The sequence below is a fragment of the Arachis ipaensis genome, chromosome B9 (assembly GCF_059453495.1).
Source record: "Arachis ipaensis isolate K30076 ecotype BB chromosome B9, ASM5945349v1, whole genome shotgun sequence".
NCBI lineage: Eukaryota > Viridiplantae > Streptophyta > Magnoliopsida > Fabales > Fabaceae > Arachis > Arachis ipaensis.
The window spans coordinates 160,293,528-160,311,721 of record NC_142444.1 but is presented as its reverse complement, the minus strand read 5'-3'; the positions used below and the strand labels follow the sequence as shown (position 1 = coordinate 160,311,721).

Sequence of the window (18,194 nt, the reverse complement as noted above, 5' to 3'; positions counted from 1 at the left end):
AGGTTGAGGAGTCCCTCTCTTGTTGCATCGGGGAATTGGTTAGAAGGTTGAGGAGTCCCTTCGAATCAATTTCCAAATCATGGCGTTGACAAGTTAGGTTGAGGAGTCCCTTTCTTGTTGCGTGAAGAAATTGGGTAGAAAGTAGAGTGATTCTCTTTGTACTCAATTTCAACTTATCTTTTTTGTTCTTATTTTAATTTCAATGTATCTTTTTATTCAGTTTGAATCCTTATTTTCTTATTTATCTTTTATTTCCGTATCATTTGGTATCAGAGCTCAGGTATTAGATTAATTCTTATTAATCTATATTTGTTCTTCTTTTATCATAAAAAAAAGAGTCAAGTGTTTGCCGCGTCTTTCATTTTGTTCTTGTGTTCTTGTTTTCGTTTGCGTTTCATTATTTAAAAAAAAAAAAAGAAGAAGAAGAATAAAGTGAAAAAAAAAAAACAAAAAAAAAAGAAAAAAAAAATTATCTTCCTTATAATTATTGTCCTTTTCATATATTATTTTTTTTTCACCTACAAGATTCGAAGACGAATCTTTTTTGAAGAGGAGGAGAATGATACGTACTTCAAATGTTCGTGATATGAAGAGTTCAAGAGTTATTTAGAAGATATTTTAGTTTACATTTTTAGAATATTTTATTTAATGTATTTTGATTTTGTTTATTTAATTATTAGATTGGGCCTTATGTTTATGGGCTTTAGGGTTTTCTTTGTTTTAACCTAATAAGAGGTTATAAATACTTCCTTAGCTATTGTAGTCGTAGAATCCTATTTTAATTTCAATGTATCTTTTTATTCAGTTTGAATCCTTATTTTCTTATTTATCTTTTATTTCCGTATCAACAGATGTCTCAGCCTCCCACAACACCTATGCAACCAGATGAGGCACCTTCCAATCAATCACATCCTTCACAAAATTCCATTGAACAAGAGCAGCAACCAATACATACTGCTGGTTCAACATCTCCAAGTGCAGTTTTTGTCTCATTATCTAGTGAGAATGAGGCTCAAGCAGCTGAACAAGTAATCCAATACATTCTACAGCCGTATAGAAACCCACTTTCACAATCAAACCCTGAATCAGACCCAGTCCCACCATCTGATACTAACAGTACTCCTCAGAACAATCAGACTAACACAGATGAGCAGGTTGAGGGAAGACCTAAGGTGAGCAAGAGAAGATCAGCAAAAATGCCTCCCCCAACTGGACAATTCTTCATACCCAATCCTGATCCGGACAAGCTTCCATCCATCTATGTGCCTGTTGAGTCAGAAGAATTTTCAGATGAAAATGCTGGATACCATTGTTATGAATCCGAAGAATTGAGAAGCATAGCAAGTGATGAAGATGCTGATCAGCCTCCAGTCTTTCCTCAAAGCAATACTGATGCTCCTGTTAGCCAAGTCCGGTTGGAGTTGGGGATGGAGTTTGAAACTCTCAGCCATTTCAGGAAGGCAGTTCGAAAGTTTAACATCAACATTGGAATGAGCATATTCTTTTCTCGATGTGACTCAACTAGAAGCAAAGCAATTTGCTATGATGAGGAATGCCCGTGGCAAATATATTGTGCTAAGAGGTCATTTCCCTTGAGTTATCAGGTCAAGACGTTTGTCAATGAACACACTTGCAGCAGAGAAACCATTGTAAGTCAACTAACGGAAAATGGATTGTAGATGAAGTAGAAGAGAGAATAAGAGTCCAACCAAATCTGACAGTAAGGGAGGCTGACCAATTCTTCAGAAATGAGTATGATGTGCTGATTAATGAAAGAAAAATCTATAGAGCGATGGACAAAGCAAATGAGAGGATAGAGTGGTTTTGTTGCCACGTAGGTTCGGATATTAACAGACCAAGTACGTAACCAAGGTCAGGGTATTTCTGGCACACGGAGGTCATCTTCCGTAGTTACAAGGTGAATTTCCTTCTTCTATGGTTACATTTGTCAACGTTTATATCTTTCGTGGGTACAAATGATTATTTACTCCTACTAAATAAATAAAATGTTATTTTATTTGGGTAATGAAGACTCGTTTTGAAGATAGAAAAATTGCAATCAGGGTTTGCATAGATGATCTGTGTTTCAACCTCTGCCAACATAAGATAGCCTTATTTGAATGTTTGTGGTACCAACAAATAAGCATACCATAGCCTCCAAAACATTATACTCACATTGCCTTTGTCTCAGTAAGATCCTCAATGATGAACATTATTCTTCCAACCCCAATTAACATGACCAAGAACTGTGTTTATTGGCATGCATTAAAAGATGTTAATTAGTAACTTGTTAGCGTTTCAGTAATGTGATACATTATATTATTATACATGTATATACTATACTTGTATCATGTAAATGCATATTTTAAGTCCTTCCATCAGTTCCATGTGATAGCTTGGCTTCCAACCCGTTGATTGATATGATATGTGGTTGGTCAAGATTTGACTATTTGAGGGATTTTGTCTTTCATGAATCATGCATGAGGTGGATCATGGATGGTACAACCTCTCCTGCACCCTGCTTGGCTTGGCTTCTTCCCACACTTGCTGCATAAATTACTAATTTGCCCTATTTACCACTTGAGTTGTGTATGAGGTCTATAATCTATTACTCAAGCTTGGACAACCTTCATCAAAATGGCTTTCTTTCTTTTAATGACTCCAACTTTGGGCCACTGCTCTTGGGCTATACATGTTTCATATTTTGTGATAAATTCCTCATTCTTCGGTACTGGAAAAAGAAACCCTTAAAAGATAACGATTAAAAATTACCAAAATACTAGTATATTAGTATACTTAAAAGTTTTTTTATTATTTAACTAATAAAATAATTAATTTAATTTATTATTATATTTTACAAAACTCAAATTGACACATAGGTGATCTTTCAAAAATTATTTTAACAATTTGTTCTAAAAATTAGGTTGATAGTTATATGATAATATGTACTTTTTTGTGATGTAAGAAAGAATGAAACACAGCAAAAAAGAAAACTATAATAAAAAAATGTACCCAAACTCCCAAAGCATATCATGTAAATCTACTTGTTTCACTTGGTTCATAATTTGTTATTCAAATAAATTTTTTTTGTTACATTTATTTATCATTCTTATATATCTATTTAAAAATTGAATATAAAATCTTAATTGTATTCTTCATACAATTAAAACACGATAAAGAATAACTTTTTAACATAAATAATTTAAGTTTAATACTACCGGTATAAATAATTAAAAAGATAAATATTATAAATTGGGTGAAATAATAATTTTATTGAGATATCAGATCATATCATTGTCATATTATTTAGAACAATTATGTTACGTATACACTAAAATTAATCACTAAAATTAGTCATCAGTATATATATATACTGAAAATAAATTAAATTATATATGTATTTATAAATTCATATAAAATACAATAAAAAAATCATGTGAGGAGTATATGTATATATATTTTGTGGTTTACTCTTTGTTTAAGAAAAAATAGTATTAAGTATGCAACTGTGTGAAGATACCAAATAATCCATGTATTAGTTACGGTGAAATCTTAAGTACAGTCAATTTTACGTGAAGTTGATATTTGAGAGCTATTAAATAAAAATTTAGTCAAATCAATCAAATTATTTAACGTCTCTCAACTATTAATTTTATGTAAATTTGAGTGCACTTGAATTTTCATAATTAATTATACATCTAGTCACTAATGTTCTAAAAAGAATCTCTCTCGCATTTCTTTTTAGGCCAAAACTTTTTAATTTTATATATGTTGATACTTGATAGCAACTCAAATGATAAAGCATTATGACAACCATGGCAACTATAGCCACCATCACATATTTACGTCGATGCCCTTGAATTGAGCTTTGAAGGAATCAAATCCCAATCCATGCCAATTCATGGAAATGTGTAGTGCAACAATACATTACTTTACTTTCCTTGCAAAGACTAAATTAAACAATTTGATTCCGCTAAAATAAAAAATCAAAGCCACCGCAATCAATTATTTTTTCTGTACAAGAATGAAGCTTTCTGTTTTTCTTGGGCCAGATATGCTTTTATATATATATTAAACATAATAAAACAAAATAGTCCAGTACTATATTTGTCTTGCAATAATTTGGAATGCTTACAACTTTCAACGTAGGTAACTTGTAATTACTACTAGTAATATTTATCATTTAATAATCTAAATTATTACAATAATATTATATTATTTTAAGAAAGAATCAACACTCATTGAGACAGAGGAGACCCCTTCATCACTTTCTCTCTCTATCTATCTCTTTTATCGTTCTCTCTCCTTCTCTACGCGATCTCTTTCACTGACTCTAAATTCCGAATTTTTCACAACAAATCACTACAAGATCATTCTCCATTCCTTGCATTTTGGGGTTTTCTGGGTCTTTTTCTTGTTCTCGCTGTGCTCTGAACGGTTCAGGAAATTTTCTCACTCAGATTTGAGCTGAATATTCACTGTGGGGGGCTTCAGTTCAGATTCCTGGACTTGTTTAACTGAAGTAAGTTTTCTTCTTTTAAGCATTTGGTGTTACCCTTTTGTCTAAATTCAGTGAGTGATCAACCAAGTTAGTTTATTTACCCTGCTTACTTTGCTCAATCATGTTTGAGTGGATCTGTGTTTTCAGGTCCGTTTCTCTTGACAATGGGGTAGTTGCTAAACTTGGGGTTCTGAGAAATTTTGGTGGAGCTAGAGGGAGTCAATTTGAAAGTTTCAATTTTTATCCCGATAATTTTTTATGGATACGTGGGAATCTGGTTATTGGAACACTTAACCATCCCAAAAAGTGACCAAAATAAGCAGAATTATTTGATTGAGAGCTAGGTTCCTGTTGTTTTGACGATCTGGGTACAAATTTTGGTGGTAAATAATTCCTTTTAGTTTCATCCCTTTTTTCCCGTAAGAAAAAGAAAATAAAATTGAACAAAGGAGTTAAGCTATTTGCTTTTGCATTAGGTATGCAAATAAGGACATTTGAGAATCTTTTATGGTTCGGGGAATTTTGTAATCAACACATCAGACATGTCCTGAGATCATGTATATCATCGTCGTGTTGTTGCTTTAATTTATAGAGTAGAAAGTTTAGAGGTTGATGTTTAAGGCTCATCCTATGAATTACAGAATTAAATAGATTTGAACACGTGTCTATGAGCACTGAGTTGTGACTGATAACATGGAGTTTTAAGTTTAGAGTGCTTAGTTGATCGTTGTCATGTCTGAACAGGTATATGGTGTTTCTGATGGCATGTCAGATTGGTGGACTAATGTGCATTACTAGTTGTGTTAAGAATAAATGAATAGTTAGTTCCTTCTAGTGCTGCTACTTTCTGCAATATATATGGCCATGTGCATCTTTATTTTTTTCCACTGATTAAAACTACTTGTTTTCCTATGCTGCAGGTTTAATGCAATAATTTCCAATAACTAATTTCTGTCTCTCGCCCTAAAGTTACTGCTTTCGGAACTTGTCAGCACTCTGTTTGTGTTAAGGCTTATGGCTGGATCATGATATTTAGAACTATGGTCACTGATGTGACATGATAGATTTTTTTGAACTATTATTTTTGGGATCCTTTTGAGAAACTTGCTTGACATCTCAACATAACAAATATGCCTATACGGTGGGCAAATCCGTTCTCAAATTCAAAAGAAACCAAGAAGAAAGCAAGTAAGGAAAGTTTTATTGGCACACTGCATCGGAAATTTAAAACACCATCTGAAGGTAGATTAGGCAGTAGATCTGGAGGTCCTGGTAGACGCTGCAATGACACAATTTCAGAGATGGGGGATCGTTCTCCAGCTGAATCAAGATCTCCTTCGCCTTCCAAAGTGGCAAGATGTCAAAGTTTCGCTGAAAGGCCTCATGCTCAGCCATTACCACTTCCTGGTCTTCACCCTTCAAGTATAGGCCGAGTAGATTCTGAAATTAGCATATCATCAAAATCAAGACTGGAAAAGAGCTCCAAGCCATCATTCCTTCCACTTCCAAGACCTGCATGTATGCGAGGAAGGACAAATCCTTCAGATTTGGATGGAGATATGGTTGCTTCAATCTCCAGTGATGGTTCTGCTGATAGTGATGACCAAACAGAGTCACGCAACCGAAGTCCTTTGGCAACTGACACCGATACTGGGACTAGAACTGCTGCCGAGAGTCCTTCCAGGTAGACTTCTCATGCTGTATTATGCTGCCATATTGCATATATATAACATCATGTGCATACTTAGGTTGTCTGTGATTGCCTTTAATAGGTGAAATCTTTTTTGTTTAATTCACTCATATCTTGCTACGTTTCTGAAGCATGATGCTCAAGGATCAACCATCTGTTGTCTCCCAACTAAATTCAAGAGAAGCCAAAAAACCAGTGAACATTCTAAGTAATCATATGTCTTCTACTTCACCAAAACAGAGGCCTTTAAGGAACCATGTTCCGAATCTGCAAGTTCCCCCTCATGGTGCCTTCTATAGTGCTCCAGACAGTTCCTTGTCAAGCCCATCGAGAAGCCCATTGAGAGCGTTTGGCACAGATCAGGTGTTGAACTCTGCCTTCTCGGCTGGAAAGCCATACCCTGAGTTCAATTTAGCCGGTTCTGGCCACTGCTCTAGTCCAGGTTCCGGTCACAATTCTGGGCACAATTCAATGGGTGGGGACATGTCAGGACAGTTATTTTGGCAACCAAGCAGGGGTAGCCCTGAGTATTCTCCAGTTCCTAGTCCCAGAATGACTAGTCCTGGTCCTAGCTCTAGAATTCAGAGTGGAGCCGTCACACCTATTCATCCTAGAGCTGGGGGAACACCCACTGAATCACAGACAAGCTGGGCTGATGATGGAAAACAACAGAGTCATCGTTTGCCACTTCCTCCTTTGACAATTACCAATTCCTCGCCTTTCTCTCATTCCAATTCTGCAGCAACTTCTCCATCCATGCCAAGAAGTCCAGCTAGAGCGGAAAATCCAGTGAGCCCTGGCTCACGTTGGAAAAAAGGAAAGCTGATTGGCAGAGGCACATTTGGACATGTCTACGTCGGCTTCAATAAGTATGTAATTCAGACAAAAAACACTTAATTTCTTTATGATTTTTAGTAAAATATTTCTACATGCTTTAATATGAATTTGCTTGGTTTAATTTGTTTCTTTCAGTGATAGTGGTGAAATGTGTGCAATGAAGGAGGTTACCCTGTTTTCAGATGATGCCAAGTCTTTAGAGAGCGCTAAACAATTAATGCAGGTAAAATATCCCTCTTTAAATATAGTAAAATTTTATTAGGATAAGTAATGCGTTTTCATCACATGGGACATTATAGTTTCTAGTTCCGAGTTGAATTTGAAATAGCTTTAAAAATCTAACAACCAGATTTCTGGCAGGAAATTTCTTTATTAAGTCGGCTTCGGCATCCAAATATTGTGCAGTACTATGGTTCTGAAACGGTAAGATCTCCTTCATTTCTGTTTACAAATTCCATGCCTGTGATCGTGATGATTTGTTTTTGGGATGTATTACCTATTATCCATTTCTATTGTGTGCACTATTCTCTAGTTACATGAAATTTCTCTGAAATGTTTGTTGTTGTGGTTATATGATAGGATGCAATGTCATCACTCGATCCATGTAGCCAACCTTACTTAATGAGAAAAAAGAAATTTGTAGTTTATTTATTTATTTATTTTTATTTTACTTATGGGAGTTGCTGAATCATCCCTTGAACAGGTAGATGACAAGCTTTACATATACCTGGAGTATGTATCCGGAGGCTCCATATATAAACTTCTTCAAGAATATGGACAGTTTGGTGAACTAGCTATTCGTAATTATACTCAACAAATTTTGTCAGGGCTTGCTTATCTGCATGCTAAGAATACTGTCCACAGGTGAACTATGTTAGCTATTCTTGATTTCTAAAGTATGAACATCGGTGCTCCGACATATAATGGATAGTTTGTTAGTAGCATGTTTCTGAAATATTGTTTACTTGTAAAGGGACATCAAGGGTGCAAATATACTTGTAGATCCAAACGGCCGGGTCAAGTTGGCAGATTTTGGCATGGCAAAACATGTAAGAATAATGATAATAACCTTCCGCTATCCATTATATATATAATGCTTAGTTAAACTAGGAATTAAGGTTTAAAAAAAACCACTAATTAACTAACTTGAGGATTGATATTTCCAGTTTGCTGAGTGGATGGTCATGCTTGCTGTTTCTTGTGTTTCTCATGTTCCTTATTTTTGCTCATTTTGTGTCCTCCGTCTAGTGGCACTTTTCCTTTATCTTTTGCCAGTAATGTTTTCATACAAAAAGTCGACATACATCCTGATATAATACCAAAGATTCTGACTTCTTTGTTGAACAACAGTAAAAGTTAAAATGTTGAAAAAGATAGCATAGAAAAAAACAATGTTGAAGAAGATGTAAAACTGATTTTATTTTTATTTCTAAGTTTGTAAAAGTAAAACTATTAAGAATTCAAATACTGGAGTTGGAATATAAATCCAACGTTAAAAATAGCAGGCTGAACAAACAAGAATCAAGATGGAACTTGAAGAGAGATCCTCTCCTGTTTCTCCTCTTGTTACTGGTACCCTACTATGATGGTAATTGTATTATTTAGCATATGGACAACATTCCATATCTCAAAATTCAAAGGACATTCAATTAACCTGCCTACTATCTGTTTAACATGTGAAATTCCAACTTTAAATGTCAAATATGAACTTACCTAACAACACCAGTGGAGACATTGGGTGCTTCTGGCTGTTGTGAATTGGTAAATGTTTGTTTTCTTATAGCTTCCACTTGAGATTGCAACTGGTTTATTGATTTTCTGATTCTTTATAATTTGATTTAATCTAACAGTTGCATAAAATGTTCTCTTTTCTCAACTCATTCCTCACGGTATCTGCAGATAAAAGGGCAATCATGTCCATTGTCAATCAAGGGAAGCCCTTATTGGATGGCTCCTGAGGTTAATATTTTTATATCTTTGGTGTCTTTTTTTTTTTTTTTTTTTTTTTTTTTAATGAAAAAATTACACTTGCAACTTGGTTTTGACTTGGTGTGTTTGTTGTCTGCATATTCAGGTTATAAAGAACACTAGTGGATGCAACCTTGCTGTGGATATATGGAGTCTTGGATGCACGGTTTTGGAAATGGCTACAACCAAGCCCCCTTGGAGTCAATACGAAGGGGTTAGTACTATTATTCTGATGATGATATTCTGACATTACAAACATGACATCCTGAAGAATTATATCCCTCATGGCCTGATGTATTTGCATGTTACCATCTCAGGTTGCTGCCATGTTCAAGATAGGTAATAGCAAGGAACTCCCAAAAATCCCAGATCACCTCTCAAATGAAGGAAAAGATTTTGTAAGGAGATGTCTACAACGTGATCCACATGATCGACCTTCAGCCAGTGAATTGTTGGAGCATGCTTTTGTGAAGTGTGCTGCACCTTTGGAAAGACCTATTCTGGGTCCTGAAGCATCAGACCCTCATCCTGCAATTACACAGGGAACAAAAACTCTGGTACATAAGCTATTTTCAACAGATAACATTTAAAACTCCATGTTATATCATGCTTTTGTATTGAGTTTTATGGCATGATAGTAGAAGGTAGTAGGCCATCTGCTACTTGATGAAAATATGTCATATCATATGGATCCATTTCTCTTCATATGGATGTTATGTGATGTGTGTGGAAGATCTTAGAAACCTTTTTTCTGCATGAAAAGGGGCTTTCTTTTTCACTTTTCAATTTTTCGTTCTGTTATTTATTTTATTTTTATTTCTTGTGGTCTCTCTTTCTCCTGCAATATCGTATTGTTTTCATGCATACTTGACAAAAAATTTCAGGGTATTGGACAAGGAAGGAATCTTTCTATCTTGGATTCAGATAGACTTGCTGTCCATTCTTCTAGGGCCTTGAAAACTAATCCTCATGCGAGGTCTCTCTCTCTCTCTCTCTCTTTCTCTCTCTCTCTCACACACACACACACACACACATACAAGAGTGCTAACATTTACACCATTTCATTGATATTCAGTGACATCCATATTCCAAGAAATATATCTTGCCCTGTCTCTCCCATTGGAAGTCCACTTTTGAGGTCAAGATCACCACAGCACATGAATGGAAGAATGTCACCTTCTCCAATATCTAGTCCACGGACTGCTTCTGGTGCATCGACGCCTCTCACAGGCGGCAACGGTGCCATTCCATTCAGCAACCAATTAAAACAGTCAGTTTACTTTCAAGAGGGTCTTGTAAGCATGCCCAAGTCCCCAAATGGTGTCTACATCAGTGGCTCTGCACATAATGACTCAAATGTTGACATTTTTCGTGGAATGCAAATGGGGTCTCACATTACCTCAGAACTAGTTCCCAGTGAAAATGATATTCTGGGTAAGCAGTTCACAAGGCCATCTCATCCTGAGCCATATGATTTTCAATCAGTCTTGGCGGATCGTGTTGGCCGGCAGCTGCTGCGGGACCACGTGAAGATTAACCCATCCCTTGATCTAAATCCCAACTCCACTTTGCTGAGCCGAGGAAATGGTTTGTAATATCAGGAATTGTCCTCGTCGACCCACTTAACCAAGCAGTGCATGAAATTTCTAAGAATACTTTTGGTGTACAAATAAGAAGCCAAAAGCACAAGAGAATTTTTGTAAATAAAATTGGACTTGGGAGTAGACTGAAAATTGGGGCACAAAAGTTCATTTTGCATGGCTTCAGGCTCAGGTTTCTGGAATTCAACCCTCAGATATGCATTGCCAAACACAGTAACAGCATGAAAACTTCTGACATCTGATTTCTCAATATCAACTTACCAAAGTGCTCGATTTATTGGCCGAGAGGAACTTGTAGTTTTTTGTATAACATGAGATGCAGCATCAAGCTTGAGCAGCCAGGAGCTTGGATTTCTCTTCTGCACTTAGACACTAGAAATGACAGCGTTCATGCAATGACAAATGTATCTTTTGGAACATCCAAGAAAAAGAAAAAGAAAGGTTGAATTGATACAAAACTTAACTTGTAGACTATTTTTTGTTGTACAGATGATGGGAAAGTGTATTGTGATTATGCATTTAATTGAAGAAGAGAAAGTCAAGGATTTGTAAAGCACTGAGCACATGTTTTATTGCAGCCTCAATTGTCATCTGGATCTGTTGTATAAATTATTACTCACAGAAATTGAAATCTTAGTATGTGTTTATGGGTGGGGTGTTGCACTCGAAACTGTATACATTCCAACTCAAAGACACCTCTCTCACCTTGCTTACCTGGTTGTTTCTAGACATGTGTCTTGTTACATAAATTACACATTAGTTTCTGTTAACTAGATTACAATATATGATATTAAGTGGATTTGTGTTTTCGATAAATATACAACTGTTCTTCAAACTTGATTGGCTTCGGTCAGAATCTATTAGTTATACAATACTTACTATATTACATGTTACATTTCCTGAGGTTGGGGTGATTGCATTCGACTAGTAATTTCATACTTATGAGTAATTTTCACATTTAGGAAATGTTTGAGACTTGGGATTTTCGTGGGAAGGGAAAAGAAGGATTTGTAGTGTGAAATTCAAAATTTTACGCAACAAACCTGTTTCGAGTGAATACTTGAAACCAAATTGAAATGGACCTATATTTAAGTTAGCAAGAGTTTTAGGTAAGTTTAAGTGATTTAGAATTGAAGGATATTTATAGTAGGAACACTTCTAAATTTCTCAACTTGTAATAGTAAGTAGTTTCTTCTAGTAAGTAGTTTCTTCTTTAGTATTTAGAAAGTTATCCCACCTTGTAGTAATGGACAAGTCGAGAATGAACATCTAAAGTAATAGTTTGACAAGGTCTTACTTGATATGCAAGTCAGGTCAAGTATAGTTTGTGAGACTCGCGTGTCCCGAACAGCTCGGACAGTTTGACCCATGTGGTCATTTGGCACGATCAGTGTAGGCTAGTTGGGCTTTTTGAATATCTTAATGAATGTTTATTTAGACCATGACCACGACCTATGAACAGAACCTTTATTTTTTCTCCCTTTCCATAAAAAATTCCAACTCACAAACATCCTTTAATGGAATGATTCATCCATCATCTGTCATTTGATTTGATTACAAATTTACAATGGAATTGACATTTCACTTGATGGTAAATGATTGACATAAGGATACGATTTCGTGTGTAAAATTATTGGAAGATAACATTTCTCAACCAAGTTTGAAAAGGCAACCTTTTGAAATATTCTTCTAAAAATTTCTTACATGAAAAAGCGAAAAGTACAGTTGTAATTATCTTACTATAATAGAAATAATATCAACCAAACATATCTTTTGGAAGTTAAATTTATTCAGGAACGAAGCTAAGCCAACCATTTCTTTAAACCAAATAGCGTCAAATTGGTATGCACATTACATGGGAAGCACATTTAAGTTCTATGCTTGGAATTCATGGGTATGAACTGTAGTGGTCGGAGTCTATTCAAAACTATAAGTAACTTTCTTCATAGTATTTAAGCCCATACTTTAACAATGTATGTATCATGTATGTCATCTCCATGTAATCTACTTAATCAAATTCATGCTGAAGTCCCACAGTTTCTTAGCCAAACGAGCATCAGTTCCCTGAGAGGTTGGTGTGGACAGATTGCTATCAGCGAAGTATTTGCCACCAACTCCCTTCACTTGTGGGTGCAATGCTACATAGCATGTTGTTGCTGCTCCCTACATCATATCGTAACAAAAAGTTGAACAAGTATGGGTCAAAGAATCCCATATTAAACATGATATTCCACACATTTACATTCATGTGTCTGTTGATCTAACTTACCTGTGGGACATTTTTAAACACAATTTTTCCGAACGCATTAACAAGACCTGCATAAATCAAAGAAAAATGCACCCAAATAACTCTGCTACTGTCATTATCTGCGGGCTGAAAACACAAACAATTTCTATATGATATAGATACTAAAGTGAAGAATAAGAATTGGAGCCTAATGACCTAAAATAAGTCAAAGGAAATAAATGAAGAATAAATAAAGATGATTTCCTCTACATAATGGTGCATAGTGATGCCGTAGTTACCATTCACTACACCCGTATGGCGGAAGAGATTGGTGGTAATGGCTCCCGGATGAAGAGAATTTGCAGTAATGTTAGCTCCATCTTCCTGACAATGAAGCAACAAGGAATATTATAGATTATTGCAGAAAGTTAACATGGCAAAAGAATAGCACCATTGGAGTCACATTACAGAGAAAGAAAGGTACTAAAATGAGAAGTAAAGAAAAAATGAGAAAGAAAGCAAATAAAACGATTATGTGATTGTGCTTGCTAGGAGTTACAAGAATAGGCTCCAGAAAAGAGGTAAAGTTTGAGGCATATATATATATATATATATATATATATATATATATATATATATATATATATGAAGCAAGTAAAGCAACTTTTTGTACATACAAAGATACAGAGCTCGTGATAAAAATAATAAAGGCTATATATGATCCTTTTGAAAAATACTACGGTGAACAGACAAAATCAATGTAATAAGAAGTAAACTGAATGGAAACTGAACAGGCACTGGTGAAAAGCTCAACCAGTTCAACACTAAAAATATTTGAGAGAAACTAGAGATAACAGTAGCCAGCTAAAGTGTTGCATTGTTCTTGTTCTTGTTATTCTTATTATTATGACTTTGTTAACTGTTTTCACCAAACAACATAAATTACACCACTGTACAAGAAACAGAAAAGTTTGCACCTTGAGACGTCTTGTGAGTTCATTAGCATGTAACATGTTGGCTAGCTTTGACTGCCCATATGCACGCCAGCTGCTGTAACTATATTCACAAAAAGGCAGAAACAATTAAATAAACATAACTATCAAGTTGATCAAACTGTAGGAATCATGTACTCATGTTTGATTCCACAAACATCTGAAGTGAGCTATCGTCTTCACCATACACAAGGAAGCAAGCATATCACATGCATCAAAATCCTATCAGCAGGTCCTGTTTTCAGCACCATTGGAGTGAAAAATATATATGGTGGATACTTCAATGATGATGTCTTCATTGGAAACTATATTTGCTATCTTTATGCCACCAATATTTGGTATTATATAAATTTACTATTTTATAAAAAGGTATTATTGCTGAATTGCATATGGCAATGAAATTAAGTCTCCTGCATAATACTTCTCAATAAATTCCTCTTTCAAAAAAATGACTTGGTATAATTTTAATTCAGGTTCTATATTACCTTGATTCGTCATTAATTTTGTCAAAACAAATTCCTTCAGAATATGTAAAACGGTGAGCCTCTGAGGAGAGATTAACAATTCTCCCTTCTTTCTTACTTTCATGTGATGTCTTCTTCATAGTATCCAACAAAAGATTTGTTAAAAGAAAGTGACCTGTGGAATAAAAAACAATGGATTAGTTTCATCTTATGAAAATATTAGCATGCCGAAAGTTATATTTTTGGGGGAAGGTTGAAGTGATGTCACCGACTCACAGAGACATCAATTGAATTTCATTCAGAAGACTTTCTAGGGCTTTCAAACAAAAAACAGAGCAGTTCCATTTTTTCATATACCTAAGTGATTTGTGGCAAATTGCAGCTCAATGTTGTCCTTCGATAGCATGAAGGGGCATGCCATAATTCCTGCATTGTTTCTTAAAATCACAAGGAAAACAATCCAGAAGACATTACTACTGCGTATTCTTGAATGATCAGGAATAAGAGAGACCAAATGGAGAACATACACATATTGAAGAGGGAAGACTAACTACTAATACATTCGAAGAAGAGAGGATGTCCATTTTTCTTACATGAGGATGTTCAAAGGAAGACCAGAGGAATTAAACTCTGATGCAAATTTCTTGACAGACTCCAATGAACTGAGATCCAACTCCATGGCATCAACTTTAGCAGAGGGAACCTCTTTAAGAATTGATTCTTTTACATCTTTAGCAGCAGCCAAGTTTCTGACCCCCATAACCACCTGGACACCGCGCAGAGCAAGAACACGTGTAGTCTCAGCCCCAATTCCACTAGTTGCTCCTGTTATATATAATAACAATGGCACGATCCAAGAATACTATACTTATCACATCAAATTTGTGAAATTCATGTTAAAAGCTTGCAAATAAAACCTCAAGACCATGCATGTCTGACACAAAGGAGGTTATTAAAGTCGATTTAGGAATTTGCAAGCTAACTCGATGAAATGAGGGTACCTGTGACGATGGCAGTGAGGCCAGAGGCGTTGATGCCTTGGGTGACCTCTTCGGCGGTGGAATAAGAGGAGAATCCAGAAGGCCCTTTGCTGCTGAATAGCCACATTTTCGATCGATCTCAGGAATCAGGAATCTCAACCTGGAAAAGCAAGATAACAAATCAATTTATTTTCTATGCAACTCTCATCAATCCACTATCCTTCTCTAACCAACCTTTATTTTCTTTTCTTTATTCAATAGGGACGTTGTACTCATCTAATATCAATAGGGAGTCAGAGTCGAACTCCACAATTTTTTCCTTTTCCTTTCTTGGAATTTTTTCCTTTCTTATCACTTGAATTATTCAATGTACTTCATACTAGAAAGATACAATAGATATAAATTTTATTATGGTCTTCTCACTTATTAAAATATACAAATTATTTTTTTATTAATTACTATTCAAAAATTCACATCGTGAACAAAATAATCCAAGAATAAATATGGTAAATAAGTTTTAGAAATAAGCATCTTTTGTATTTGAGTTTATACCTTTGATTCGAACTTGGTAAAAACAATTGGATAATTATTTAAAGAACAAGTATAAAACTATAAATTAGCCAAACTTAATATGATAAATATCTCTTAAAACGAAGTCAAACTTGAAAATATAGATTTCTCGTATGCACCATGTCAAGCCGTCAAGGACAGCTTGTTTTCTTTTTCCGTTGACTGACTATTTCTGTGGAATCCACATAGAGTCCATCTTGTGAATTAATAAAAAAGATATATACCTAACATAATAAAATAATTTTCTAATCAGGAGTAGGACCATCTCGAAATGCAGGGGTAACTCGATCTGCCACTCCAATAAAACTAATATATCAACCAAACATTGGAAATACAGAAATTAATTTGTCCAAACAAAATAGCACTAAATTGGTATGCACATCAAGTTCGAAGCTTGAAACTCATGTTTGTGAAATGTACGATTCAGATACAAGTATAATACTACAATGTAACTTTGTTCATAATATTGATGCCTTTGATTCGCTTAGGATGTAGGTATGATGTCCTTGTGAGCATGGCAATCTACTTGATCAAATTCATACTGAAATCCCAGAGTTTCTTAGCCAAATCAGCATCAGTTCCATGGGAGGTTGTTTTGGACAGATTGCTATCAGAGAAGTATTTGCCACTAACTCCCTTCACTTGTGGGTGCAATGCTACATAGCATGTTGTTGCTGCTCCCTACATAGCAGGCAAAATCTCATATTCAACATGATGAATGTTTCAACTTTCAACTATCTTGTATGCTAAGTAACTCAATGTGTCATACCTGCTGGACATTTTTAAGCACAAGTCTCCCAATTGCATTAACTATACCTGCATGAACCAAAAAATTGGATGGAAAATGAACCAAAAGCATACTTTATGAGTTCATAAAATAGTAGAATGTGGTAGTAGTTACCATTGGCCACACCCATATGACGGAAAAGGTTGGTGGCAATGGTTCCCGGATGAAGAGAATTCGCAGTAATATCAGCCCCGTCTTCCTAATCATGATTCAGGAAGCAAGAATTAACATTATAGAGTGATGGCATAAGAGAGTAAAAAAGCAACTAACCTTAAGACGTGTTGTGAGTTGATTAGCATGTAAGATGTTTGCTAGCTTGGACTGCCCATAAGCACGCCAGCTGTGGTAACTATAAAATACAAGGAAGCAAAATTAATTACTCATAGAACGAACAAGCTAAGTATGAATTTGAATATGGATATATACCTTGATTCGTCGTTGATTTTGTCAAAACGAATTCCTTCAGAATAAGTAAAACGGTGAGCCTCGGAGGACACATTAACAATTCTTCCTTCTCTCTTACTCTGGCGTGATGTTTTCTTCATTGTATCCAACAAAAGATTTGTCAAAAGAAAATGACCTGCGCATGCATGTGAAAATTGAAATCAAAGCAATCTATGAAACTGATGAAGAAACAATACAATACAATGCAATAATAGTAATGTATAATAGTAGCATACCGATGTGATTTGTGGCAAACTGTAGTTCAATGTTGTCTTTGGAGAGCGTGAAGGGGCATGCCATAATTCCAGCATTGTTTCTTAAGATTTCAACAAAGCAATCATCAGTGAATGAATTGGATTCATTGGAGAGACAGAGAGAGAGAGAAGATTGTTTTCTTACATTAATATGTTGAGAGGACGACCAGAGGATTTATATTGTGATGCAAATTTCTTGACAGATTCCATTGAACTGAGATCTAACTCCATGGCATCAAGTTTGGCTGAGGGATTGTCCTTGAGTATTGATTGTTGAACTTGTTTAGCAGCCGTCAAGTTTCTGACCCCCATAACGACATGAGCACCGCGCAAAGCAAGAACACGCGCAGTCTCAGAGCCAATTCCACTGCTGGCTCCTGTGACGATGGCAGTCAGGCCAGTAGCATCGATGCCTGCGGTGACCTCTTCGGCGGTAGAAGAAGATGAGAATCCAGAAGGACCTTTTCTGTTGAACGGCCACATCTTCTAGAAGAGTGATGAATACTTTCCCTTTCCCTTTCCCTTTCCCAAACGGGTATATGTATGTGTTATAATGGCCTCTATCTCTGTGGTCTCTACGCTGCCAAGTGTCAACTTCTTTTCACTACTACTCTCACCCTCCAAAATATCTACAATAGATAGGCTTCTTTAGTAACCAATAAGGATTACAACCCGGAATCTTAGGTACACAATACACACTCACACACTTCTCACATATTTACTAATTTTTATAACTTATTAGTGTCTGATGGTTAGTTTATTAGTCTGCTTGAAAAAGTGTCAAAAATTTAAAGCATGGACAAAAAATATAAAGAAAAGTTAGCTTCTTCGGCTTTACAGTTGGAACCATATTTGAATTCTAATTGGCTACATATTTTA

The 18,194-nt window shown here is 35.5% G+C and overlaps 3 protein-coding genes across 3 annotated transcripts; 1 reads left to right on the top strand and 2 right to left on the bottom strand.

Annotated features, from left to right (window-relative positions):
• The first annotated feature begins 4,217 nt into the window (after nucleotides 1–4,217).
• LOC107617748 (mitogen-activated protein kinase kinase kinase YODA) lies at nucleotides 4,218–11,150 on the top strand. The gene is made up of 12 exons (XM_088497751.1): nucleotides 4,218–4,522; nucleotides 5,422–6,185; nucleotides 6,323–7,060; nucleotides 7,164–7,251; nucleotides 7,389–7,451; nucleotides 7,732–7,892; nucleotides 8,002–8,077; nucleotides 8,928–8,987; nucleotides 9,103–9,210; nucleotides 9,314–9,553; nucleotides 9,881–9,972; nucleotides 10,072–11,150. The coding sequence occupies exons 2-12, from the start codon at nucleotides 5,632–5,634 to the stop codon at nucleotides 10,589–10,591; spliced, it is 2,700 nt and encodes an 899-aa protein (XP_088353877.1). The 5' UTR covers nucleotides 4,218–4,522; nucleotides 5,422–5,631; the 3' UTR covers nucleotides 10,592–11,150.
• A 1,218-nt stretch (nucleotides 11,151–12,368) lies between these two features.
• Nucleotides 12,369–15,660, bottom strand: LOC107617763 (short-chain dehydrogenase TIC 32, chloroplastic). The gene is made up of 9 exons (XM_016319619.3): nucleotides 15,495–15,660; nucleotides 15,282–15,420; nucleotides 14,874–15,105; nucleotides 14,638–14,717; nucleotides 14,302–14,455; nucleotides 13,802–13,880; nucleotides 13,124–13,208; nucleotides 12,867–12,913; nucleotides 12,369–12,760 (listed from the first exon to the last, which is right to left on the bottom strand). Exons 2-9 carry the CDS (start codon nucleotides 15,385–15,387, stop codon nucleotides 12,602–12,604), a joined length of 942 nt encoding a protein of 313 aa, XP_016175105.1. The 5' UTR covers nucleotides 15,388–15,420; nucleotides 15,495–15,660; the 3' UTR covers nucleotides 12,369–12,601.
• A 442-nt stretch (nucleotides 15,661–16,102) lies between these two features.
• On the bottom strand, nucleotides 16,103–17,972 carry LOC107617762 (short-chain dehydrogenase TIC 32, chloroplastic). Its single transcript, XM_016319617.3, has 7 exons — nucleotides 17,461–17,972; nucleotides 17,298–17,377; nucleotides 17,044–17,197; nucleotides 16,888–16,966; nucleotides 16,732–16,816; nucleotides 16,600–16,646; nucleotides 16,103–16,511 (listed from the first exon to the last, which is right to left on the bottom strand). The coding sequence occupies exons 1-7, from the start codon at nucleotides 17,796–17,798 to the stop codon at nucleotides 16,353–16,355; spliced, it is 942 nt and encodes a 313-aa protein (XP_016175103.1). The 5' UTR covers nucleotides 17,799–17,972; the 3' UTR covers nucleotides 16,103–16,352.
• Nucleotides 17,973–18,194: the final 222 nt, after the last annotated feature.

Coding starts and splice junctions, on each gene's coding strand:
- LOC107617748 (XM_088497751.1), top strand. CDS start 5,632: ATGCCTATACGGTGGGCAAATCCGTTCTCAAATTCAAAAGAAACCAAG. Junction 7,452..7,731: donor AGTACTATGGTTCTGAAACG/GTAAGATCTCCT, acceptor TCCCTTGAACAG/GTAGATGACAAGCTTTACAT. Junction 8,078..8,927: donor ATTTTGGCATGGCAAAACAT/GTAAGAATAATG, acceptor CGGTATCTGCAG/ATAAAAGGGCAATCATGTCC.
- LOC107617763 (XM_016319619.3), bottom strand. CDS start 15,387: ATGTGGCTATTCAGCAGCAAAGGGCCTTCTGGATTCTCCTCTTATTCC. Junction 14,718..14,873: donor CTTCCTTTGAACATCCTCAT/GTAAGAAAAATG, acceptor TGTGATTTTAAG/AAACAATGCAGGAATTATGG. Junction 13,881..14,301: donor AAAATTAATGACGAATCAAG/GTAATATAGAAC, acceptor TTGTGAATATAG/TTACAGCAGCTGGCGTGCAT.
- LOC107617762 (XM_016319617.3), bottom strand. CDS start 17,798: ATGTGGCCGTTCAACAGAAAAGGTCCTTCTGGATTCTCATCTTCTTCT. Junction 17,198..17,297: donor GTTTGCCACAAATCACATCG/GTATGCTACTAT, acceptor ATGCATGCGCAG/GTCATTTTCTTTTGACAAAT. Junction 16,817..16,887: donor AACTCACAACACGTCTTAAG/GTTAGTTGCTTT, acceptor AATCATGATTAG/GAAGACGGGGCTGATATTAC.